General features: G+C 48.7%; 1 protein-coding gene across 2 annotated transcripts in view; it reads right to left on the bottom strand.

The window, feature by feature from the left end:
* AGBL1 (AGBL carboxypeptidase 1) overlaps nt 1–26,181 on the bottom strand; it is a gene marked incomplete at both ends in the record, with an annotated part of 583,725 nt that overhangs the window by 473,469 nt on the left and 84,075 nt on the right. For both annotated transcript variants that reach the window (XM_084254285.1, XM_084254284.1), the window contains one exon: nt 11,165–11,202. In XM_084254285.1, the coding sequence (XP_084110411.1) occupies nt 11,165–11,202 (38 nt within the window). The remainder of the gene's footprint in view (nt 1–11,164; nt 11,203–26,181) is intronic.

Here is a 26,181-nt window from a genome sequence, read left to right as displayed (position 1 = left end):
TGTTGGAAAAGTCATGACGATTTTTGCTTGAAAACAGAAAAAATATGTCATGACTTTTCCGACAACCCACTGTTTCTGGACAAAAAAAGACGTTACCAAGACCTCTAAAACCATGTTACAGAAACCACGAGCTGCCTACTTTGTCAACCTAATGCCACTTACAATTACGGTGCATTTATTTACAGGATGTTTCCCATGTCCTCAGCACTGGACTAATCATCTGGCACGACCACCTCATTATCTCATGGAAATGCTTTGGGATAAGCATTATTCTCCTCATTTTACAAATGAAGATGCAGGAGCGTGAGAAGGGAAACAACTTGATTCCACAGAGCTTGTAAATGGTGTGTCTAGGATTTATGGGTTAGAACGGAACCCCCAGCTGCCTCCAAATGACCTCCCATGTCGTCACCCCACAGCTGGTAATGCTGGTTCTGTGCTCCCAGATAAAGATCACCAGAATCATCTTTTGAGGAAGGTTTCCAAAAGGACAAATGAGCTAATGCCAGGAAACACCCCAAAGTGTTGAGGGGAGCGCTGCTCTGCAACCATCCCAGGCCAGGTAAGATTATCGTCGGTTCGGACAGCTTGAACAAGAATCCTGGAGCCCTTGGCATCACCCCCACAGGCTAGGGAAGACAAGCCAGCAGGGAGACAGTAACCGGACCCCCCTACAAATCCCTCGACCCTCCACAGTGAGTTGGTCCCCAGCAGTAAATGACCACAACTGCAATAAGCGGAGACACTGTGCTATCCTGCTGGGGCACGAGGTAACTTGCTCCCCACAATGTGTTCACACGTGCAGCAGCCAGGCACGGCCATTACTTCATTCAAAGACATTAACTAAGCAACTGCCATGGGCCAGTATGTGCCAGACACAGGGACACAGCAAGAAATAAGACAGAAAAGTCCCAATATTAAGGGCCTTGCGCTCCTGTGGCAAAGCTGGGGAGCTCCAGAGAGCAAATAGGCACCCACACAAGGAACAGTCACTAAGGCATTCACACAGTGACAAGGGCTTCAGCGAAACTGAACATCAGCGCTACAGTGCCAGGCCAGCGACCACCTTTGGCTGTGGGCCCCAGAGGGACCCTTTGGGGAGAGGACATGTATCTGAGACCTTGTGGACAGGACTGGATCAGGAGGCAGAGATCTGGGGTAAACAAATTCTAGATATGTTGAGGGCCCGGCAAGTGACACCCAAACTTGGTGAGTGCAAATCACAAAAGTCTAGAGGGAAAAATCAGGGGAAAGAAGTGAAGGGGATCAGGCCAGATACCTCACCCCCCCCAACACACACACACACACAGAGGGAGGAGTCAAACTGTGACCCCATCATCACAGAGGGCCAGTCCCTGAGTCCACTGCAGCACGTGCCCACCGTGGAGGCGCAAAGACTTAAACCCAAGTTATACAGACAGGTAAACACCAACAAGTTAATAGTAAAATAAAAAGTAGGGGCGACGTCGGGTGTCCTCATCCCCCTTAGGCGTGATCATGGTGGGCTGAACCCCAAATTTCCCACAAGTTTTTTTTTCATAGACGGTTTCACTTGGAGTCCAGACTCTTGCCGGGGTGAAGTGCCTGCTGAGCTGGAAACCAGCTCCCCTCCCCAAAGTCCCTGCGGAAAACCTCCCGCCCCGCCCCCCGAGAAAAACAGGACGGCTCCAGAGAAAGTCTGGGATCCCTGAGGATGCCAGGAGGGGCCTGGGTCTCACTGTGTGGGATGGGCAGGGGTGGCCAGGCCGTGTGTCCAGGACTAGGGGCGCGGCTGAGGAGAAGGCTGAGTCAACAGGGGCTTTTGCCATCATCTGTTCGTGCAATGGCTCTGCAAAGGATGTCATCTCACAATTAACACAAACCACGTCACTTCTTTATAAAAAAAAAAAAATCACAGACCCTCTGGTTGTGAAATGAAGGGATATTTTTCAGGTGCAATTTGCCACGCACGCGGCACACACACCCCGTCGGCCACTGGCCCAGCCCTCCGTGCCTTGGTGTCTTCTCTGCAGGCCAGCTCTCAACCGCCCGCCACTGACAGCTTCAGCCGGACCCTGCTTCTTGGAGGGAGGGGGCTGCCTGGACGATGCAGGAATTTTGGCAGGTTCCTGACCTCCACGCTCCAGACGTCGCACGCCCCCACCCGCAGCCTGGCAACCTAAAGCATCCCCAGACCCTGCTGAGTGTGCCCTGAGCAAGATGCCCCACGCAGAGGTCCCGGCTGCGGAGCAGAGAGCTGTCCGCCTGTCTCGGCGGCGGCAGAGATTAAATGAGATGCTCTCCGGGAAGGTGCTTTGTAACCCGCGGTATCGGCGGGGAACACCGACTCCCATCTTGACATGAACAAATAATGGCGCAGTCAATCCTGGAGAGGAGAGGGAGCCGCGGTGCCCCCTCCCAGCCACCAGCTGTTTATCTTTTTGTCTCTCTTTGCATCTCTGTGATACTTCATCTTCGTCAGTCCAGAGCCAGCCATTCATTATGCTGCACCATCACGCTCTCAAATCTAAAGGCAACTAGGCTCAGCAATCCTGGACCTTCCCCCGACTCCCTGGAATGAAAACAAAATAGGGCAGAAGGGGGTACTGCAGGGGGCCGAATGTGCTGGGTTCGTGCACTCACTTACTCCTTTCTAGAAAATGCTTGTGGGAGGGAGACATACACGCTGAAAATAGGTGCCGTTGCACACACCCAGAGATGCTGGGAGGTGGACGCGCTTCGAACAGGCTTTGTGGCCTGGAAGGACCCACCCTAAGCCCCAGGATGCTCTAACGGGCCGTGGTAACAAAACACGAGTGGCTCCCACAGAGATTTGCCGAGACCTAGCACCGAGCACCACGCTGCGCACGTCAGCTTGTTTGCTGGTCCTGACTGCCCTGACGAGGTCATCTTCCCTCCACAGTGCAAGCCTGTCCAAACGTGCCCAGCGTGGCCACAACTTGAAGCCAGAGTCTCTCAAGAGCCAGCACCGGCCGCTGTCTGACCGAGCAAAGGACAGGAGCGCTGAGCAAGCACAGCACCTCCCTCCAGGCCCCTGAGGCTCTTCGCACACGTCCACAGGGCTGTCAGGCCCACTCTGGATACCAGCCTCCAGGCAAGCGACGGCCTGACAGCTGGAAAGTCCCAGAGGCAGGGCGGGCCTCCGAGGAGAGCCAGCAGTAGGGCAGCCTGGTGGAGGGACCAGTATCCACTGCCGTCTCCCTACACCATGTCTTACGGAGCTGGCAGCTGTGAGTCAAGCAGGGGAAGCTGAACACCATCTCTCAGCTCTGCTGGCCCCGAGTGGTGCCACCCAAGCCCTGGCCGTCCCACCCACATGACCAAGCGTGAGAGGTCCATGGAAGCTGAGAATCCTCCTTGAGTTAGACGCAGTTTCCTGCACTCATCAGGCCTCTCAGGCCCAGGACACTCAAGAGTTACTTGGGGGCGTTCCAGAATGTGAACTGAATCTGCTGAGTCCGCCTTCCCCAGCGTGTGGGCGAAGCCAGCACGCTTCAAGTGCCTGAGAGACGCGCCTGTCCATCTTCAAATCAAAATCTCACCTCACCTGCAGGCTGGCTCTGAAGGTGTCCTATGGGAACATGTATTTCAGAGGTTTTCAAACTTAATATCTTCTTTTTTATTATTAAACTCTAAAATTATTATTGCCATTTTGAAGAAGAGGCCTAAAGAAAATGATCATAACAGAAGCATTAGAATGACTTTTTTTGTCAACAAATTTTTTTAATTATTTATTTATTTTTAAATTATATTTAATGGAGGAATGCTGATTTTCACCACTGTGTACATCTTAGGGAGACAGGTTCACACCTTTTCAAATAAATGTGACCTTCCCACACCTGCCACCAAAGCCCAGAAGAGGCTCTACCACAGTCCACTGTGCACCCCCTCTTCTGGTAGCCCCAGCTCTGCAGTCAGATTTCAAAGGTTTCTTTACTTTGTTTGTGTCTGTTCCTTTTTTTTTTTTTAATATTCCACATATGAGTGAAATCATCCCACATTAGTCTTTTCCTTAGGACGTTTCATTTAGCATGCACCCTCTCCAGCTCTATCCATATTGTTGCAAGTGACAAGATTCCATCTTTTTCATAGCTGAGTAGTATTCCATTGCGTGCGTGTAACACTTCTTCCTAATCCACTCATCTGCTATTAGGCACTTAGCTTGTTTCCATAACATGGCTGTTGTGAAAGGTGCTACAGTGAACATACCAGTGAAGCTTGAGTCCTTGATCCCTAAGAACCATCCATGGAAGTATCTCTGTGTCTGCTGAGGGCCAGAGAAAGGGAGGTGGTAAGGAAAGACCTGGCTGTGGCTGTTCCTCATCGGGGGTCTCTCACATCCCTGCTCATGTCATCTGCTTTAGATGTGTTATTACCATATAAGATTTCATTTAAAAAAAAAAAGTTATTCTAGGGCCTCCCCTGATGGCGCAGCAGTTGAGCACTGGGCTGCGAAGCTGCCCACAGCCTCTGCAGCGCCAGTTCTATCCCCAGCCACCAGCGAGGGTCCCACATGGCGCGACAAACCTCCCCTGCCGCACCCGCTGCTCCCCTCAGCAGTGTATTTCGTCAGTCTGCCTGTTCTGTTCCCCGCTCTGGTTCTGATTAATTCTCTCACCCTCCCATGCTTCTGACTGTACCCAGTGCTTGTATAAATAAATAAATAAATCTTTAAAAAAAAAAAAAGTTATTCTACCAAAGAAATTTCAAGCTGCTCATCTTGTGGCGCCCTCCCATTTTTGGAAAAGCAACCTAAGGTCAAGTACAATGACGAACTCACTTAAGGTCACACAGTCCATGGAAAGGTGGGAATTATCTTTGCAATACAAAGATTTTTTTTGAGTTTGAAGATAGTCCCAACTGAATTCAAATTCTAGACCTCCACTTTTGCGGGACTTTGGGCAAATCATTAACCGCTAATGACCCCCTTCATGTACTGGGGATGCAAATGCTTGGCAAGTACCAGGCTCTGTAACTAATAATCCTGATAATTATTCATCAATGGTTACTCTAATCAGTGATTCTCTTCCCCTCCCTACTTCCTTGAGGGCTCGAATAAACAGTTCTTGAAATATATTATCGAATGGGAAGAGGGATGCGTGTGGAGCCTTCCCAGAAGGCAGGCAGGCATCTTCCTAAAGTGCCATCTTCTGCCCTTGGCAGCGAAGGCAAGCAAGGCATGGGGTGTTGGAGGAGGAAGCCGGGGCAAGGTAACTGCTAGATTGGCTGCTGATTTTCCAGAGGCAGCCCTCTAAAACACGGCTTAGGATGCGTCCCGCCCTCCCTCTGTGCCTCTCGCTCAATCACGCCAACATCATTGGGACTGCAACAAATTCCTGCGGCTTTTCCAAACCCTCTTCCCTCACCCTGCCTCCTCCCGGCTCCCTTAAATAATGGCTAAGCAAATGCCTCCGAGACCATCTTCAGCTAATTTCCTTCAAGACGTGCAAGCTGCCAACGCTGAGAAGCACAGATAGTGTAGAATGGCAAATATGGCCAAAATTAGATTAAAATAACCTTCTGATAAACAAATTACTCACCGAAAATAAATATTGGACTAGTGCAGGCCAGATAACTAAAAGAACAGCACCACCACATGGCGGGCAGAGGAACTGCATGTGCTCTCTGTGGCCCAATCCTCTGTTCTCAACACACAAGGGGTCTGACAAAGGGGGGGGTACGGGGGCGGGGGGCAAATGGGGAGAGAGGGGACAGGTAGTAACCTTTTATCTCACACTTCTAAAAATATTGTATGTGCTTGTGCAAAAGATAAAAATATTTGGCAGAGAGGATGGAATTCTGAGCCAAGAAAATGAAAGCAATGTGCCAAGTTGAAGGTAGCATGACATAATAGGAGTGTGTAATCCTTCCGTCCCTGTCCCTCCTCCCCCTCGCCCCATCACTCACGCGCCTTGCCTGAAACTCAGCCCCACACGGGAGACTCTGAGCCCACTTGGGTCATGCGGGGCCCTCTCGAGTCTCATTCGGAGACTTAGATGCAGTGGATAATGTCAGGCTCTTCCCTGAACTAAATGACAGTTGCTCCTGCCCCCAAATCCTCCCGATGCTTAGAAAGTATTTACGCAGCTTCCTCCCAGCCTCTGGCCTCATCTTCTTTGGGCTACATAAATCTGTCCTGGTTAATCTCTTCTCAGTGCTCATAAGGCCGGCTCCCAGGACCTGGAAGCTGGTGGGAAACCCAGCAGCCAGAAAGCAAAGCTGTTTGCATCACTCAGGCATTCTGAACTCAGTTCCTACACCTGTAAAATGGGGATTACAATACCTCTTTGGGAGGCTAAATTCATATACAGTGGCTGACATACCAATAAAAGGTAGATATTTGTGTTGTCATTTCAACCAAAGCATGACGGATGTAGCTTCACAAAAAGCCCGCCCCAGTAGACCTATCCAGAGTGTTGGAAGCAGATTTTTGGCTCTGCACAGAAATACACTGCAGGTTTCTCCAGGAGTTATGGCGGAAGAAGAGACATCGGGTCTATAAACACACAATTTGATGCTTTCCGAGAAAGGAATAGGCTTGGTCTTTTCACTAAGGCATATTGAAAGAAAACGTATGAGGCTAAATGAGGAAGTTGGAATCCTTCCTCGGTCAACATGAACGAGTCAACAGCTCAATGCCAGGTGTGGAAGGTGGGTGGGGTCCCAGCCCCCTGGGAGTTACATCTGGAAAAATACACACATACACACGCAAAGAGGCCCACACATGCAAAAATACAGGAACCACTGATTATGCTCTGGTTAGTTCTTAAAAGTGTGACAGTTTAACGGGAAGCTAATTCTGGGCAGAGGTGGGGCTGGGTGGTTTTGGGAGGGACCCATTCCCCCCGGCCCCTGACAGAGATGTATGTGCGGCGACTAAAGATGCAGCAGTTAAGTGGACTCATACCTTCAAGGCCTCAGAGATGTGGGGGGTCACTTTCCTCTGATCCTCAGTTTCCCCCATGTTTAACCAGGAGATGGGAGTAGCTACAGTCACTAGTTTTCCGGGCTACAGACAATCACATTATACTATAATCTTCAGACTTGCAAAGAGAAGAGGCCTTAAATTTTCCAGCCACTTAAAAGAATTGCCAAGTGACAGTGACCAGCACAGGAAGATATACAAGTCACAGCAGGTTTTATGTAAAATACATTTCAATTAAAAAAAAAAGAAGGGCCTCCCCAGTGGCGCAGCGGTTGAGCGCTGGGCTGCTAAGCTGCCTGCAGCCTCTGCAGTGCTGGTTCGATCCCCGGCCGCCAGCGAGGGTCCCACATGGCGTGCAGACCTCTCCTGCCGCCCGCTGCTCCCCTCAGCAGTGTACTTCGTCAGTCTGCCTGTTCTGTTCCCCGCTCTGGCTCTGGTGAATCCTCTCACCCTCCCGCACTTCTGACTGTACCCAGTGCTTATATAAATAAATAAATAAATCTTTAAAAAAAAAAGAAGAAGAAGAAAAAGAAGGTGACCAGTAGTCTTCTGGAGTCTCAGGAGTGCTGTATTTTTGGGACTGTGTCTCAGATGCCACTCTGGGGGGACTCTCAGTGGGACACAGATGGACAGGGCTCCAAATGCTCTGCTTAAAAAACAAGTTTAAACCCATTGCTTCCAGCGACCTCAAAGGTCTTTTTCAGCTCTAACAATCTGACCCCTGGCCCTCATCTGGAGGCTAAAGGGGGAGCCCAGAACCCTGGAGCTGCATCCTGTCCAGCCCCAAAGCCAGGCGGGCAGATTCCAGGCCCGTGGGGACTCGGCTCTATGTGTGCACCCCATGAAGGCTGCCCCTGCTGCAGGGTCAGAAGACAGCTCCAGTCACAAGGCCAGCAGCGTAAGACAGATACTGCCATTGGGAGGCTCCTGGACTTCCTGCAAGTGCCTCTGCTTGCTACATTTCCAATAGGGCCCCTTCTTTGACATTTTGCATGACAGCCACTCCTGATCACAGGTCCTCTGGCCACCCCATGGCCACTGGCCAGGCACAGCAGCGACCGCTGAGAGCGGGGGTGGGGGATGGGGCGTGTCTGGACGGCCCCCGGCATCAGAAGGCCCTCCTTCCCACTCCCTCATAGCAACAGGCTGACGTTGTCCCTGCGAGCCAGCCAGCCGGAGCATTAACGAAGAAGATCAGTCTCGTCCGCCTGCCAAGCCTCCCATTAGCTCTCCTGCACCTCCCTCCCTCCCTTCACCAGCTCATGTCCTGGCCCCGACCCTCTCCCCGCCTCTACCCTCTGCAAACTCCAGACTCCTCTAAATGCTACATCGTAAGTGGGAGCGCCGGCTGAAGCAGACTCATGGGGTCCCTATAAAGATTTAGGGCCTGGACCAGAAGGTGGTTCAGGTGTTCCAATGGTGCAAGAATATGACCTTTAAATCTGGGTGGCAAGGTTAACACCGAGGCACTATTCGAAGATTCATCACCAGAGCCGGTACCAGCCAGGCCTAACCCGACCGCTGCCTGCTCAGCCAAGGGAGGTTCCCGGGGCCACCATTTTTCAAAACTGCAGGGAGTTTAGCAAGGATAGCAGGGGCTGACAGGAAAGACGAGGAGGAGACAGAGGCAGAGCTGGAGAGAGATGAGAGGGAAGAGCAGAGAGGGGGCAGAAAGCAGAGGGATAGAGACAAAGGACAAGAGATTGTTTTGATTTATCAGAGGGGAAAAACTGCCTGCAGTGGAATAGCGCTGCTTCTTAATCAAAGCTTTATTAAGTTTTGGTAATAAAAAGCTCAATATTTTTGCATAGGATAAAACAGCAAAGGGACCAAACTTCCAGTTCTGCAAAATGGAAGCAGACTTCACACATGTGGGGGCTGAGAGGAGGGGCCCATAGGATGCAAGGCACGGGATAGGGATCAGAACATCCTGGCCCATGTGCACCCCAAAAGGACCCTTGCTGGAGCAATGGGGTTTTCATTCTGGGGATCCTAAATTGCTGAGACAATTAGGAAAGAGGCCCAGGACTGCCAAGCTTATTTTGCCTCCCCTGCCCAGGCAGAAGAGAGACTGAGCTCGTTCCCCTATCTCCCCGCCTGGTTCTCAGCATCCGCACTAGAAGGCGAGGACTGGCACTCCCCCACCCCCGGCCATTCCATGTTGTTACAGCCGGGAGGGGGTGCCACGCCTCTCAGCCCCCCAAGTCCTGCTCCTCCTGCCCCTGAGGCACCATAAGACTTGGAAGGACTTTGGGACCGCGGGGCTCTAGCCCCAGGTTTGGTCCAGGACACTGACCAAGGAACAGGCCTCGGCTTGCTCTCGTGAAGGGGTGCGCAGGTCAGAGGTCTGCTAACATGGCCAACTTTCACATCAACAGCAAGCATCAGGCCAGAACCCTCACCCCCTGGATGGAGAGTAGCCTCAGGAGCTAGAGGTTTTCATACAGGTGCCCAGGTATCGGTGCCAGACGGTGAGGTGTGAATGCTAGACAGAACTCGGCTTCCTACACTTGGGTTCAGCTGACACTTATCTGGGACCCAAATTGACAGAGACCCCCAAGTCACCAGGTCTTAACAGTGTGTGGAGAGAATCCAGAGCATCCAGAAAATGCCATAACACTCACCCCCCCCACTGCACCCCAGCCTAAAGGGAGTAGCACCACGCGCACCCAAACAGGCTCCACCTCAACACCTTACAGACAGACCTAGCAGGGGTCACTGTTCTGTCCTCCTCCTTGACACACCTGGACATTTAGACACAGTCCCCTTTCCTGCAAAGCTCAGATGTGACCTCAGAGCCCTACCCACGCCGGGAGTTGGCCCTTGTCACAGAGCCTATCTGGCTTCCTTGTTCTAAGATTCTCTAGGTCTCTAGGTGTGTGGTGTGTGCATGTGCACATGCATGTGTGTGCACGTGTATGATATATGCAGGTGTGTGCAGGTGTGTAAAGTTGTGTGGTGTGTGCAGATGTGTGGTGTGTGTGCAGGTGTATGATGTGTGCAGGTGTGTAGTAGGTGCAGGTGTGTGGTATGTGCATGTGTGTACAGGTGTATGGTATATGCAGGTGTATAGTGTGTGCAGGTATGTGCAGGTGTGTGGTGTGTGCAGGTGTATGGTATATGCAGGTGTGTGCACTTGCATGGTGTGTGCAGGTATATGGTGTGTGCAGGTATATGGTGTGTGCAGACATATGTGCATACATGTGTGAGGATAGAAAGGTATCCCATGAACGTCAAGGCCTCACCTGCAGGCTGAGGGTGCTGGGTTAGAGGAGAAAGCTGCACGCCACCCAGGCTCCTCAGCCCCTTTCCGATCCGACAGTCCAAGAACTTGTATCTTGCGCCAAGTTCCACCAAACCAAAGGAACCCAGCTTCCCCTCCTTGCCTTCCGTCACGCAAGGGAGGCACTTCATGTGGCCCTTTCTTGGTGCTTCAGTCGACAGAGATGGATGGTTGGGGGAAAAGGGTGTTTTCATTTTTATTTATTTATTTTTACGTTTTATTAAAGTTCACCTATTACCCACCAGCCTCGGGCTCCCTATCGAGAAACAAATATCACAATTGCAGCAGCTGACTTCCAAGGTGCCAAATTAAAATAGATGAAGAGGTAAGGAGGGGAAAAATAAAGCCATTAAGCCAAGGCTGCTTCGCTCCCCGGCACAGGATGCCTTCTGGTCCACCACACACACGAAACTGACTCCCAACGCAATTAGACCAGGGCTACGAGGTAGGAGGAAACAATCCCCAAATTATTCAGACCCTCAGAGCTGTGCTTTTTTGCAATTTCTCAAGTAGCAGATAAAAGAGCCAGCTTGTTAATATAAATTAACTATCAACGCATGCACTGCCAAAGTGACCCCCAGCACCCCGCCCGCCCGTCTGCAGCCAGGGCAGACACAGACGCCAAGCCTCAGCAGCCCACAGCCCCCACTCCGGCGTCTCGGCTTCCCCACAGGACATCCCACTGGGGCCTGGGGCGGCTGCCGCAGCCCTTGTCCTAAGGTCCTGCGGGCCCTGTCAGAAGGAGCTGGAGGCGCCAGGTCTGCTAAGGCCACGCTCCGCTGCAGGGGTCATCTCCCTGCGCCTACCTGGCACCCAGTGGACTCTGAAGCCCTGGGCTCCGGCCAAATCCTCCCCCACCCCACAGACAGGAGGGTTCTCTTGCTTCCCGGTTGAAAAGGAGCCCCCAGAAGCGTAGCTTTCACTCAGCTCAGAAGGGAAGGAAAAGAGGTGCTTACTGGGTCTCAGCAATGCCGCCAGAGCTTCCGTGGCAGTCCTGGGGGAGAGAGAAAAGTGGAGGCGTCAGCATGCAGGCCTTTCCATGGCCTCCGTGGCCCAGGGCGGGGCTCCAAGCTGCCACCACCGCCCCGTTGTGAGCACATAGTGGGCCTTCCCCTCGCTGCTGGCCATTCAAGAGGCACCAGTACAGGAACCAGCCCAGGTAGGGTGAGATGTCAGCCTTCCGGCTCCCCCCCCACCTGCACCTCCTTCCCTGCACTCTTGCTGGTTTTCCTGTTGCTCCTCCAGACCAGAGTGCTTGTCAGTCTCTTAATTTCTACCTGGAGACATGGGGGCTCGGGATGCCGGGCCAGGTGGGGAGGGCACACGGAGGCTGAGTGAGCACAGAGGGGCTGCACAGACTCCTTGAAGCACTCAGCCCCCTGGAGACACCCTGAAAAAAATTTCATTTCACAAGCTGGCAAGTGAGGCTGATTCCTTAGGGTGGAAAATGGTTATGTCGTGATTTTTTTCCCAAATTCACTGTTTTCTTCCATGGAGGAGTTTCATAACCTTTGCAATGACAGGCGGCTTCTAAGAATAAAAATGCCTTTGGCCCATGTCTTAATGACCCTTCAATTGTTCCAGAGCCTGGGAAGCTCACCCGAAGTCTCCCCCACTGGACAGAGGAAAATGTCAAGGCATTGAGGACACGAGCTGAGATGCTGCAAGACAGAGTTTTGTTTCCTTGTTTTTTGAAGATGGGGGAGCACTGCACTGTGAAGCTGTCCACAGCCTCTGCAATGTGGGTTTGATCGGAAATCCCACTTGGCACAGCAGACCTCTCCTGTCTCTCCCGCTGCTCCCTCCAGCAGTGTTTTTCAGTCAGTCTGCCTGTTCTGCTCCCCACTCTGTCTCTGGTGAATCCTCTCACCCTCCTGCGCATCTGGCCTGTACCCCGGTTCTTGCATAAATAAAAATCTTTTAAAATAAATAAAACCACAGATCTTCGTCCACTTGTGATGGGGCTATGTCCTGATAAATCCATTGTAAGTTGAAAATATCGTAAGTCAAAAATGCATTTTATCCAACTCACGCAGCAAACCCCCGAGCATAGCCCTGCCTACCACAAACAGCTCAGAACACTCAGGCGAAATCAGCAAACACAAATCCCGTAGTACAACAGAGTGCTGAACATCTTGTGTAACCTCCTGCGGGCTGCACTGAAAGCAAAGAGCAGGGTGGCTCTGCGGCTGCACAGAGGACGTCCCCTCACACCATCGTAACATCAAAGATCTAAGTGGATCCACGATCAAGGGGTCCCCAGTGACACCCTTCAGACCTGTCACACAGTGGCCTGGTCCCGCCTCGCTCTGAGGACTAGGGGAGCAGGACAAAGAGACAGGGTCAACCTTCCAATATTATGAGATGGGAGCAGAGCTGGGACCCCAAGCCCAGGAATCTCACTTCCCACTTAGTCTTCCCCAATCTGCCCTGCCCTGCCCGGTGGTGAGAGCCACGTCCCCTGTGATGCACGAGCTCACGGTGGCAGCGGCCAGCAGTGGCAGCATCAACCACCAAAATAGAACAGAAACAAGGCACTGGAGACAGCATTGCTTCCTTGATCTCCAAGGGCTCCTGCAAAAGCAGTGGCTTGAGACCCCCAGGCCCCCAGACACACACACTGCTGGGATAACCCCCAGTTCAGGAGACCAGCAAACCCCAAGGCAGCCGTAAAGAAGGTGAGACTAGTTTTCATTGGTGGGCACCTTCACTTCCCAACCGGTCTCCTCTGATCAGCTTTCAGCCCCTGCAGTCCTACTCCTTGGTGTGGCACAGCTTGGCAACACGACAGAAGAAGCACCTCAGCAGTGCTGCTAGGATCCAGCCGGGCTGGGAAATCTAAGAGCCGCGGCTTAGGATCTGGCCCTGGCTGGGAAAAATGAACACCAGACCTGCGGGAAAGGCAGCGTGGCCAGGTTGATTTCATCACAGGAGGTTACAGGAGAAGCAGGAAACCACTGGGCATGACAGAATGACACTCCCCGCCAAGGGCCCACCGAACCCCCACCACAGGTCTGCGAGGACAAACCTGCACCTCCGTCCCCACGGCACTTTGTTTTGCGGCGCTCACGCATGAGGTGACGATCCATGTGCTAGTAGTTCCAGGAAGGACAGGCAGGCAGCAGGCCGAGCAGTTAAGAGGAAGAAGAGAGAGAGGGAGTCTAGGCTTAGAGCCTTGCGACGCAAAGCCTGTGTCTCCCACCGGCAGCTGCTCATCTCCTGGGGCTGAATGGAAATGCAGAATCTCGGGCCTCACCCCCAACCTGCTGAGTCACAACCTCCATTCCAACAGATAATCCGCACGCAGGTCAGCGTTTGGGAATAGCCGAGTGCCCACACAGCCTAGTTATTCCTGGATGTGGAGACAAAGATTCAAGGTGACTGCCAGATCCCAGCCCTCTAGAAAATGGCTGGTGCCTGCGAGCACAACAGCCATGTTACTCAGGGGACACATGTGAAGCGAGCGATTCGTGCAAGAGGTGAGGGTGGTTCCTGAGTCACAAGGGAAGATTTGCTTCTTTGTGGACCACAGCTGAGGGGTCCGTGAGTCGTGCAGCCAGGGGAACACGTGGGACCGTGATGGTCAGACAGCTTCAGGCCCTACCACGCATTCTAGAACACTGCAATTCAGTCCCACAGATAAGAAACCACTTGATTTGTTTATTTTTTGTTTTTTGTTTTCTCTTTCGATCAAGGGAGTATGATGGCAAGGATGGAAAAGCGAGAGGAAGGTTGTGAGCAAGGAATTAACGAGATTTGATGCAGGCAGGTTACCAAGGGCAAAGGAAGGCTCAGTGGTGACCTGGAGTCTTTAACCAGAACAAATGGGAGGACAAGAAGCCCCTTAATGGACTAAGGAGGGAGCCTGAGGTGTTCAGAGATGATGACATTGATTAGGCAGAGCAGGAGGTGACAGGGACAAGCACACGGAACTACACTCAGCACTGAGGATGCGGCGGGAAACACAGATGGAAAATTCTAGAGCTCACCCAGAGCTGGGGGTCTACACCCCTGTGGGAGCAAGGAGAAGGACTCAGGGAAAGTATGAAGGAGCAGGGGGAGACCCAGGGGCATCAGTTTTGATGTGGAAAGTCCCTAGACATTGCAAGCACACAGCTTTTCAAACTGCAGGTGGAGATCTGATAGCAGATTATAAAATCGTGACTTTACCTCATCGACAAGGGGAGTATCTATACCAAGGATGTAAATAAGACAAAGCATCGTAGGATATAACATAATCACACAGAAGCACACTCGCATTTCTGCCATACGTGATTGGTTAGAAACATGTCCCAGCTGGCACCCCCACTCAAGAGGAGGGGATAGAACAAAAGCATAAACACTGTGGGAGCCCCTGAAAGCTCGCAGCTCTTCGCAGTCTTTAGCATTCAGATACCAGGATCCCAATTTTATCCTAACCTACATGTGATCCTCCCTCATCTTCGTCTTCCTGGGAAATGGAACTACCACTTTTCCAGAGACTGAGCAAGCCTCCTTCTCACCCAATTGCCCTCACAGTGTAGATCTCACCCAACAAGAGCAGTTTTAGTCGTCCATTCCTTTTCATCTGTGTGGTTTTCACCCTAGCCAAGCACAAGGGGGCTGGCACTTCTCTGATAAATGTAATTTCTAGAGTTACTGGTCCTTGGTTGAATATTACATTTTAATTTCCTGTGTAATAAATCATATGAACTGCATAATCATTTTCAATATATTAGAAATTACAGTTAAGCATAAAGAAAGAGAATAAATTAAAACCACCCAAATATCTCTCACCTAACTACTGCGGTACCCCCAGAAAGACTCCATCCATAGCCACTTCAGGATCCCTTCAAATCGTTCCCCAGTAATGAAAGAAATGGTCTCAAGAAGAACCTCTGATTAGGATACCCTCACATTGCTACCACTTCACCTACTCTTGTTCTTGGATAAAACCCCAAATCATGGTGATGGATGCCTTAATAGGTCTGACTACTGCCACCCTCTCCCTCCTGCACGTGTTCCCATCACGTGTCTTTGGGCTGTGCTGACATACAGCCTGCCGTGCTCTGGGCCCTCCCTTCTGCCTTCCCCTGCAGCTCACACAGCTCATCCTCACATCCACTCCCGTGCCCCTGAGTCCTCCCTCAGGTGTGGTTCACTCTTATTTTTTCCCTTTCCACATGGCACAATTCAGTATGTAATGATTAACTCATCATGTGATCATTTGATCAATGTCTGTGTCCTCTTCCGTCTGTAAGCTCCAGAAAGCACTTCATTTTGCATTATTCTACCCCCTCCATTTAATGGAATTTGAATATACAGCACCATCAAGTATTTCCTGAATTGTTTCCAGAAGTCTGGCTCTGGTTTAAAAGCACTTACCTGTTATTCATTCATTCAGAAATACTTATCAGCCACCGACTACGTGCTGGGATAAAATCATAAAGATTCTGTACTCCAAAGGGTTAGAATTGGGGTAAAGGAGACAGTTAATTGACAGTAATTTCTAAAATATATTAATATTCTAAAATGTGATAAATGCTAAAAAAAAATGAAAGAAATAGAACACAGTAAAGAGATTAGATGTGTGAGGGTAGGATGCAAGTTTTATTTATTTATTTTTAATTTTATTTTTATATTCCCCATACAATTGCACCCCCCTTATTTTGTCCCCAATCCCTCCTTTCCCTGCTCCCCCCATAGTGTATCTCTGGTTCATAGTTGTTTGTTGATTTTGATTTTTTCTTTCTTATAGTTATTCTTTTTCCTGGTCACTTTTTTAGGCTTTCTAGATTCCTGTTATGGGTGAGACCATCCGGTATTTTTCTTTTTCTTTCTGGCTTATTTCGCCGAGCATGATAGGATACAAGTTTTAAAAGGCTGATGGGAGTAGGCCTCATGGGTAAGGCAACATTTGAACAAAAACATGGAGAAGAGAAGGAAGTTGCCGTAGGAACACCAGGAGGAGGTAGGTGTGGGCACCTAAGATGACCACTGGCTTGATCTGAACAAGGAAGAGCATGTTGGATGAGATGCTGGGGCCCAAAGGACAAGAGGAGAGGAGTAGAAGCCAGGTGAGAAGTGACAGGATGATGTGCATATGGGGTCTGGTTGATGCCAGAAGGGCTTTGGCTTCACTCCAATTGAAGAATTCACTACAGGATGCTGAGTAAAGATCTAACATGTTTTAAAAAGGTTTCTCAGACTACTCTATTATTTAAGAAGAAAAAGAAAGGAGACAAGAGTAGAAACCAGTATGTTTCTACATGGAGTAAACCAGACAGCAATACACAGAGAAGATTATTACCATGGTCAAGAAGGATTTATTTCCAGAATGCAGGGTTGGTTTAACATCTGAAGATCTATCAACGTCATAATCTACCCTCAGAATAGAAAAGAGGGTAAAATTATATCACTGTCTCAATAGAAACACAAAAAATGTTTAATAAAATCCATCATACTTTCATGATAAAACATTAACACAATAGAAATAGAAGGGAGGACCTCCCCAGGTGGCGCAGGCAGTTGAGCACAGCGCTATGAAGCTGTCCGCAGCCTCTGCAGCCATGGTTCAATCCCAGCCAGCCGGACGAGAATCCCACATGGCGCGCAGACCTCTCCTGTCTCGCCCGCTGCTCCCCTCAGCAGTGTATTTTGTCAGTCTGCCTGTTCTGTTCCCCGCTCTGTCTCTGGTGAATTCTCTCGCCCTCCCACACATCTGGCCTATACTCCGGTTCTTGTATAAATAAATAAATAAATCTTTAAAAAAAAAGAAAGAAAGAAAGAAATAGAAGGGAGTTCCCTCCACTGGATAAAAGCCCATAGCTAATGTGTAACTCAATGGAGAAAGACGACACGCTTGCCTCCTGAGATCAGGACCAAGACCAGGGGCTCCAGCTCACACCTCTGCTCACAGTGCACTAGCGGGCCTAGCCCTGCCTGCACCCAGGAACGAATGAATAAGGGAGTGAGTGACTGAACAAACAAATGCATGCCCTGGGAAAAGGGAACTTTTCTCAATAATAGAAAGTCTTAAAGAACCCACAAAGAAACTCTCAGAACTAATAACCAAGTTCTGCAATAGACCAGGATGAAAGATCAATATACTATATGGTAGCAACCAACAGTTCAAAAATAAGAGTTTAAAAAGCAATCTCATTTACAGCAGCAGCAACAGGAATACAATTCCTGGTGACAAATTTAACAAAAGAAATTCTGGAAACCAGAACATATTATTGAAAAATGTTAAAGAAGATCACGGTAAATAGAAATTACTGAAAGATCAGCTCCCCGCTGGCTGCTGCCACAGTCCCAGAACTGCCACTGGAGAACAACTCTGGGCCTCTCCACCCTGCCCTTCAGAGTGACCTACTCCTAGATCTACAGGGATCTAAAGCCAGAGTGATCTTCTCAGGAAGAATGTGAATATGACCTGGTTTCTTGACAGATATAGCGAGAAGTAACATTAGCTCAATCATTTCTCAAGACAACCCTCATTCCGTAGTGGAGCTGGACTTCAGATCTCAAGTGTCAAACTCCCACACGTGGGCACTTAGCCCCCACCCAGCACCGCAAGGGACTTGGGCCCATGGATCCTTCAGGGAGTTTTCAGAAGGGAGGCGATGCCTTAGAACTGAACCCCAGAGCCTCGCTAACATTGGCAGTGGGATGCAGGGGTGTAATGCTGACATAGAAAATGGAAAGAGAGAAGGAGTTAGCTAAATAACAGGTGGCTAAAGCAGGAGGACCTTTTCACAAGGCATTGAACATGTTGCCTGCAGAGCACAGTGCCCAGAACACCATCTGGTGCAGACCCAGCTTGAGAGAAGAGCAGGGTGTATAGTCACAGAGAAACACACACACAGACAGTCACACACGGTCACATGGAACACACACACACAGCCACGCACAGTCACAAGAAACACACACAGACAACCACACACGTAGTCAGTCACACAGTCACACAGAAACACACACATAGCCACACACAGTCACTCAGAAGAACACACACATACAACCACACCAGTCAGTCACACAGTCACACAGCAACACACACATAGCCACACATGGTCACACGGAAAAACACAGACACTTACACACATGCACTCACGACAAGGATACCAAGGAAAGTCAATGGCACGTGGGTCTCACTAATCACCATTTTCAAGGGAGAGAAAGAAGAAACGGAAGCGGCCACGACTCCCGTGGGGTAGGAGAGAAGAAAAACTGCAAACAGGTGGCCAAAGGTAGGGCAAGATCTGTGCCACCTGGACGGCTCCCTTTTCCTCGGGGGAGAAAAAATGAAAAGAAGAAAACACACCCTCCTCTGGACTGTCAAAGACGCCCTGCGGGGCCTCCCTGGTGGCGCAGCGGTTGAGCACTGGGCTGTGAAGCTGTCCACAGCCTCTGCAGCACCGGTTCGATCCCAGCCACCAGTGAGGGTCCCACACGGCACGCAGACCTCTCCTGCCGCCCGCTGCTCCCCTCAGCAGTGTATCTCTTCAGTCTGCCTGCTCTGCTCCCCGCTCTGGCTCTGGTGAATTCTCTCACCCTCCCGTGCTTCTGACTGCACCCAGTGCTTGTATAAATAAATAAATAAATCTTAAAAAAAAAAAAAAAGACGCCCCGCGGTGCCACCACCAGAGACAGGGCAGCCACCCCCCTGGCTGCCTGGCACATGCAGCAGCAGGGCCTTGCAGGGGCGGGGGTCGCCGGGCAGGGAGCCCCCAGGCACCACCAGGGAGCACACTGCCGGGCTGGTCAGAAGCAGCAGTCCACACAGTGGGAGTGGTTCTGAAGAACTTCCAAGCCCACGGGCAACAGTGTCAGGGCCAAGAACCCAGACAAAAACTCCTGAGCCCCTGAGACCAGGGCAGGGAAGATTAGGCCTCAAGGACGGGGCAGAGTGGGCTCCAGTCAGCGCTTGTAAACAGGAGCTCTCCCTCCACGGAGGGGCGTGGCTCTCGAGTCAGCACTTAAGGCGAAAATTACCCTTGAGCCTCCTTCAATTATTCATGAAGTACAATGTACATGAATGCATGACTGTAATTTACACTGTAGTGTGTGTATAGAAATGTATAATGAGCACAGTATCTAATTATGCAGATATATGCAAAATAAGTGTTACAGAATGTTTGCTGTATTACTGTAGTGGAAGAGTTGCCAGATCCCACATTGACTGGAATTCCTAGAAGCTGAATGTGTCTGTGGTACCATCTACTCTCCAGAGAAGCACCAAAGGAACGCCGTGATGGCCATGGCGGCGGCTACCGCAGGGCAGGCCCTCCCAGAGGCCTGCTGGTTACACCAAGGAACTAAAATGTGTCTGATTTTGCTCCAGCAAAATGGCAGAGCAAAGACAAGCCATTATCTGGCCTGTTAGGTTGAGGGATAACCAGGCCCTAGCTTCGGTACCAAGGCTTAGAGTAACCACCCCCTCTGCAACAGCAGCCTGCACCCTCAAGAGGTTGTCATGCACAAAAAGACACATATCAGGTGATTCTCCCACACTGATGAGCTATCTGGAATAGGCAAATCTGTGGCGACACAGTTTAGGGATTGAGGGGAACAAGGTGGAATTAATACTCCATAGCTAGAGTTTTGTTTGGAGTAATAAAAATCTATTTGGAAGTAGATGGTGCTGATGGTGGAACACCACTGACAGGTAATCAATGCCTCTGAGTTGCACACTTTAAAACGGCACACTTGTTGTTATGTGTGATTTACCAGAACAAAAACTGTCACAGGATCTGATGATGAACTATCTCTTAAAAAAAAAAAAAAAGCCTCCCTCTTTCAGGAAAGGGGCAGAGTGTGGCAAAGTGCTCCCTCCTTTGGCAGACATGAGAATAGCACCAAAAAAGCTGACAGCCAATCAGCTGCTGAGTCAGTCCCCATCAGAGCCCCCAGGGGCTTGTTAAAACTGGGGTCCTGGGCCCCAGGCCTAGACCTTTCTGTTGCAGGGGGTCTCGGGTGGGGCATTAGGAACTGCCCTCCTCTGAACTTCTTGTGCTGCTGTTCTGTAAATCACTGACCCAGGCAGCAATGTCAGCAGAGCTGGCTGAGGGACTCGGTCAGCAAGAGGGAGGGGAGGCCTCCTGAGCCACTTTTTCTTTCTGGCCAAAAGCTCAAGACCATTGGTGATGCCCCCAGCGGTGCCTTATGGCTGGGCCGCCAAGTAGAGATTTCATAAACATCCCTCTCTCTTCCCACAATGACCACCATCACCAAAAAGGGACCCATGAGATTTTAGGGCTCTTTCAAAACCAGAATCTAAGGCTCCACAGCAGAGGCAGCTGGTCATGTGCGTTCCCCTCACAGCTCACCATGACCGGCTGCTCATTTCTTGACCCACCGAGTTTACGCCCATGATTCCCGGGATCCTTGGAGAGCTAGCTCCTCTAGAAATCAGGCCTTCATTAAAACTCCAGTGATGGGGAGACAAGAAAAAATGTCAACCCCATGTCTTTAAACGATTCATGACCAATAAAATCCTGCATGGCCATAATATCCCAGAGAATTCCAGACACAAAATGCTACTTGATATGCCCCTCAACACAGTCTTTTCTCCACAGGTATTTGAGCAACCAGTTCTCTAGATCATCCTCTAGAAAGATTTTCTTCCCTTTACCTTTTTCAATCCAGCAACCTCCTACCCACCCCTTAAACATCCAGATCAAATCCCAGCTCCCCACCAGCTGAGTTCCAACCTCCATAAAGTTCTTCCTCTGAGTTCTCATCATGCCTTCAACTTCCCTCTTATCACATCATCACTGTTACATGGAAATGATCTATTGCTCCCTCTCCTTCCACATTCTTCTAGAAGCTCTTCGAGGATAGAAACCACAATTTAGTTTTTAAAGTCTGACCACTTGCTACTGTACCTGCTACAGGGTGACTTTTCAATATACACGGGAGGGTAAATACACAGTGACTAGGTTGCAACAACAGTCTTCGGAACCCCAATATCCCACACACCTTAGCTATCTTAACTCATGCCCCCTCCGGAAACCACATAATGTGAGTGTCCCAAAGAAGAATACCAAGAATGAGACAGAAGGCGAGGAGGAAGGGCAGGGAGTAAGGAAGGTGCTGCGTGGGGAGGCAATGCTCCCCACAGATCGCGGGGCCCAGTGAGTGCAGGGACAGAGCCTGAGGATCGCTCCGGGTTAAAGAACAGGCTTGTAGTAAAGTTGCCAGAGCCCTGGTGTAGGCCAGCAGGTTCTCTCAGAGACCTTGGCAAGCTCCCTGGACACCAACCCACCATTTCTCTCTCCCTTCGATCTTCATCCAGGAGGCGCCATGAAATGGGTGTGGATACAACAGGGGTGGAGAGGAACACTGGTTGGCATCACCCAAGCCCTGGACAGAGCATGGGCAGCATGTCTGTCAAAGGATCCATCAAACTACTGAGGCAATAACATTAGTGACAGCATCATCACTGTGCTGGAAGATTCCTAAAACACATGTCTGTTTAAGCAGCATCTACAGATGTGGTCAAGCATCTCAATCATGGGCTGCAGGGGATTCACATCCTGATTAAAAAACTAGAATGATGATGACGGTCACATGACACCTGTAATCAACACCTTACTGAAGGTTGCCTTCCTGGATAGCAGAAGACAAGACTCTTCCTCAGATGAGTGGATCAAGAAGATGTGCGCCCCCCCATACACACTGGAATATTACTCAGCAATCAAAAAAGATAAGCTCATCCATTTGGGCAATGTAGATAGAGGCTGAAGGGATACTGTTAAGTGAAATTACTCAGATGGAGAAAGAGAAATACCAGATGCTGTCACTAATATGTGGAATATAAACTAACCAAACTATCAGATAAAGACAAGCTTAGAAACTAACCATTGATAGCTGATGACCAAGGAGGGGGGAGGGGCAAGAACAAAGAGGAAAGGAAGGAAGCAGAATGGTCTGGTGGTGGAATATGGGTGAGTGAGTGGTGGGTACTCAATGGAGGTAATACCTGATCAGGGCAGCCCAATATTACCCCAATTAAAAATAAATTCACTAATTAAAAAAAAAGAAACTCTTCGCTACTTACAGGTGCAAAAATGGAGAAGAGAGATTTGGAAAATGTCCTACATAGACTTCCCCAGGACCTTTCCTGGGTCCTGTTGACCCACAGACAGATCTATAGTAGTTCTAAGAGATCTGCTGTCTGGAATATTCCTGTGTATTATTAAAATTATGCTAACCAAGTAGAGTGTGATGACAACAATATAACTGCATTTTATCACATGTAAGTGCTCACACATGCTGTGCAATTGAATATATACTTTAATATGCATAGCTCATTAGTACAATTATATGTATTTTACCATTATTACATGCCATGCTCTTCTAATGTGTGGAACTGTTTGGATGGGAGTTTAAGTAAGAAAATTTAAAGAATTCCAATTTAAAGAATCCAAGAGTCTGTAAAACAATGTCATTATGGAAGCTAGTGAAAATATTAGTGTCTGTTACTTTAGAAAAACAATATAATAGGGCCTCCCCTGGTGGTACAGTGGTTGAGCGCTAGGCTGTGAAGCTGCCTGCAGCCTCTGCAGTGCCAGTTCGATCCCCGGCTGCCGGCGAGGGTCCCACATGGCGCGCAGACCTCTCCTGCCACCCGCGGCTCCCCTCAGCAGTGTATTTCGTCAGTCTGCCTGCTCTGCTCCCTGCTCTGGCTCTGGTGAATTCTCTCACCCTCCCACACTTCTGACTGTACCCAGTGCATGTATAAATAAATAAATAAATCTTAAAAAAAAAAGAAAAGAAAAGAAAAACAATATAATGGAACTTAAAACTTCTATAAGATAAACACCTTTAAACAATGAAGCATGGGGAGGGTCTTAGCTTCCAGAGTCTGAAACCTGGGTAACTTTTAAATCATCCTTATCTTGAAAGGTGACATAAATGAGGTGTTAAAGATTCAGCTGACTTGGGAAATACATTTTTAATATTTTTTTTAAATCAAGAGATAAATTTCATTAAAAAAATTAAGTCTCTGATTCATCATTATAATGACATGTGTTCTTTGTCTTTTCTTCTACGTAAATGTGCTCTCATCCAAAATAAATCCAAGTCAAAATGAGGTTTTAGAATGAAGAAATGAAAAATTAAATTGTTTGACAAACCTTCCAAATGCTGCATCTGGATCTTCAAACAACTGTGTCAACACACTGAGGGATGTGCACAACATTAACAGGATCCACGTGGGGACTGGGCTTACAGAATAATCTTCCTGTTGGAAATCAATCCAATCCCCAAGTGAAGGTCATCTTTTGTCTATGATAAACGCAACAATATTTTGGCTTTTGCAAACAGGGCAGTTGTGTAAACCCCCAGGCACATTAGAAGTCACCAGGCTTAGCCCACTGATAGGATTAAATGGTTTTAAAGATTAAATGACTTCACGAGGGTGGGTTCCTACTTTTGCAGTACATTTGTTGATAAATTGAAGTAAATTCTAATAACATAAACTACGAGAAATCATTTTCCTTATAAACATCAGGCAAATTTTTTAAATCTTTCTAGGGAGGCCAGAAGCGTCTATGTTGACAATATCCTGACTGCAAATTCGTTTGTCAGATTTGCTCTATTCAAGCCTTGTCACTTGGAGGGGAGCTCATCAAACAGGGAGGAGCCAGCAACTGAGTAACGTCAACATTTCCATGGCGGTCACCCACGGAAGAACTAAGTGTTTGGCCTGCTAAAGAATGGGAAGTTGGTATTTTTGATGCACAGGGTCCAGCACCTGGACATTACCTAATGCCCTTTGTCATTGTGTCCTCTGGGCACCATCAGTCAACTACCTCTGCCACTGTCAAAATGTCCTGAGAGCCTCCAGGTAATAGTTAAACCTCCTTTTAGGACAACAAACAGAGAGAACTTGAAGTTCTAGATCAGCAAGACCCAAAGTGTGTGGAGCCAAATGCAAAGCCCAGGTGAGGGTGACAGCCACTTCCTACCACATTCTCTGGTACATCCGCCCAATGTACTCAAGCAACACTTCCGTAACGGGAGACCAGGCTTTCATTCTGTTGAGTGAAAATACACAACTTGGCTAACAATAAGTAGAATGTCAATGTGACTGAATGTTCTAAAATGTTAGTTTTTATTGAAAGCAAACAAACAAGCATGTGTGTCCATGTGCAATGACACACTGTGTAGACACACAAACCTCTCTACACGGTTGGCGTGCACAGAAAGTACCAACACACAGCAAACTGTTTCTAGCAGCAATGTGCAGGGGTGGGCATGGCATAAAAGAGGAATATTTCTTAACTTTTTCTAGAAATGTTTGAATTATTTTACTATCTTATTACCTTGATATGTGTGCATCAGTTGGCTTGAGCTTCCATAACCAAATGCCGCAGCCTGGGTGTTTTAAACAACTGATACTTATTTTCTCACCATTCTGGAGGCTGGAAGTTCCAGACCAAGGTCCAGTAGGGCTAGTTTCTGGGGAGAGCTGACCCGCTTGCCATGACCTCACGTGACTTCTCCTGGGTACTTGTATCTTTGTATCTTCTCTCTCCCTCCCTCTCTCTCTCTCTCTCTCTCTCTCTCTCTCTCTCTCTCTCTCTCTCTCTCTCTCTCCTGCTTCGCTTATGGCTAACAGTCTTCTCAGACTACAGCTCTATCCTATGAACTCATTCAGCCTTAAGTACTTCCTGAAGACCCTATCACCAGATACAGTCAGTCACATGAGGGCTGGGGCCTCAACATATGAATCTTGGGAGGGACACAACTCAGTCCATCCTTAGCAGGCTCATCCATCCTCCTTGATGATTAGTTTAGGAATAAGGCTAGAACCCAATGCCAGCCAAATTAGGTGAAAAACAGCCTGTTAGGGAAGTCTAGAATAAGTCTCCTCTCTCCTAAGACAAAGTCCTGGGAAGAAATGGTCCCTCCAACTCTTTTTAGATCACCATCATAGATTCGAGACCATGCCTGCTGCAGTCACCCTGCAGTCTTCGTAGAAAGTCAACAATGAGTATGGCAGAGGCAGAGAAAGAAAAAACTGGGTCCTTGAGGCTGTCGCTGAGCCACAGATGGTTGTATCTAAAATTTGCGTCATGCAAAATAAAATCTCTTGTTACTCTAAACATGATAAGACAGAGTGTGCTATGTGTAGCCAAAGACATCATAAGTGATACAATTTCTGAGAAATATTTAGCAGTGATCTTTTGAAAGACCTTTAAAGATTACTCTCAGAAACTGACAACACACCGTGGTGTTTTAAAGACTCTGAGAAATTCTTTGGCTGAAAAAAAATCTAGTTGTATTTGAACTAGAGCTTCCTACGTTTCTTTGATAATGGGATCCTTTCATTTTCTCATCAATAAGTTCTATCATCCTGCACAAAAGAAGAGAGTTCTTGAAATGCACTCCAAGGATATAGTTGAAATAGGGTTAGCAATGTAGGAGAAGACTGAGCCTGAACTGAAGAAAAATGAAGCAAAAATGGAAAAAAAAAAAATCCTTTGGGGAAGGAAAGACTTGAGGAACTTATAAAATCTAGGCTCTCCGATATCATCTTTTTTCCTATGGTGCCCTGTGGTTTAATTACATCACAAATACCTTTTCCCTAAAGTGTTCAAAAATTTTACCATGTGGATATTGACTGGTAGGGGGACACTGGATTCCCCCACTCAGTTTGGAGCCAAATTTTTTTAATCTGAAGGATAAAGGATCCCAGCAAGAAAGATGGTCTTCAGAACTTTAAGAAGCTTCCCACCCAATACAATGTATTTTATTAATTTCCTAAGCATCATCATGGTGGGAGATTATGTTGACAACCTTTCATCTGACAAAACTGATGACATAATGTTAAATAGATATTAAGGGCAAATAAAAACTACCCAAGTCTATGAAAAATAGACAATCCAGCAGGAACTCACGCTCAGAGTAGTCACAGAGCATGCACACTTGTACACACGTGTGCCTCATGTGCTCCAGGAGAATCTCAAGTGAATTGAACCCATCA

Source organism: Talpa europaea, assembly GCF_964194135.1.
Source record: "Talpa europaea genome assembly, chromosome: 14".
In the NCBI taxonomy this organism is placed as follows: Eukaryota; Metazoa; Chordata; class Mammalia; order Eulipotyphla; family Talpidae; genus Talpa; species Talpa europaea.
This window is presented reverse-complemented; position numbering and strand designations above follow the sequence as displayed.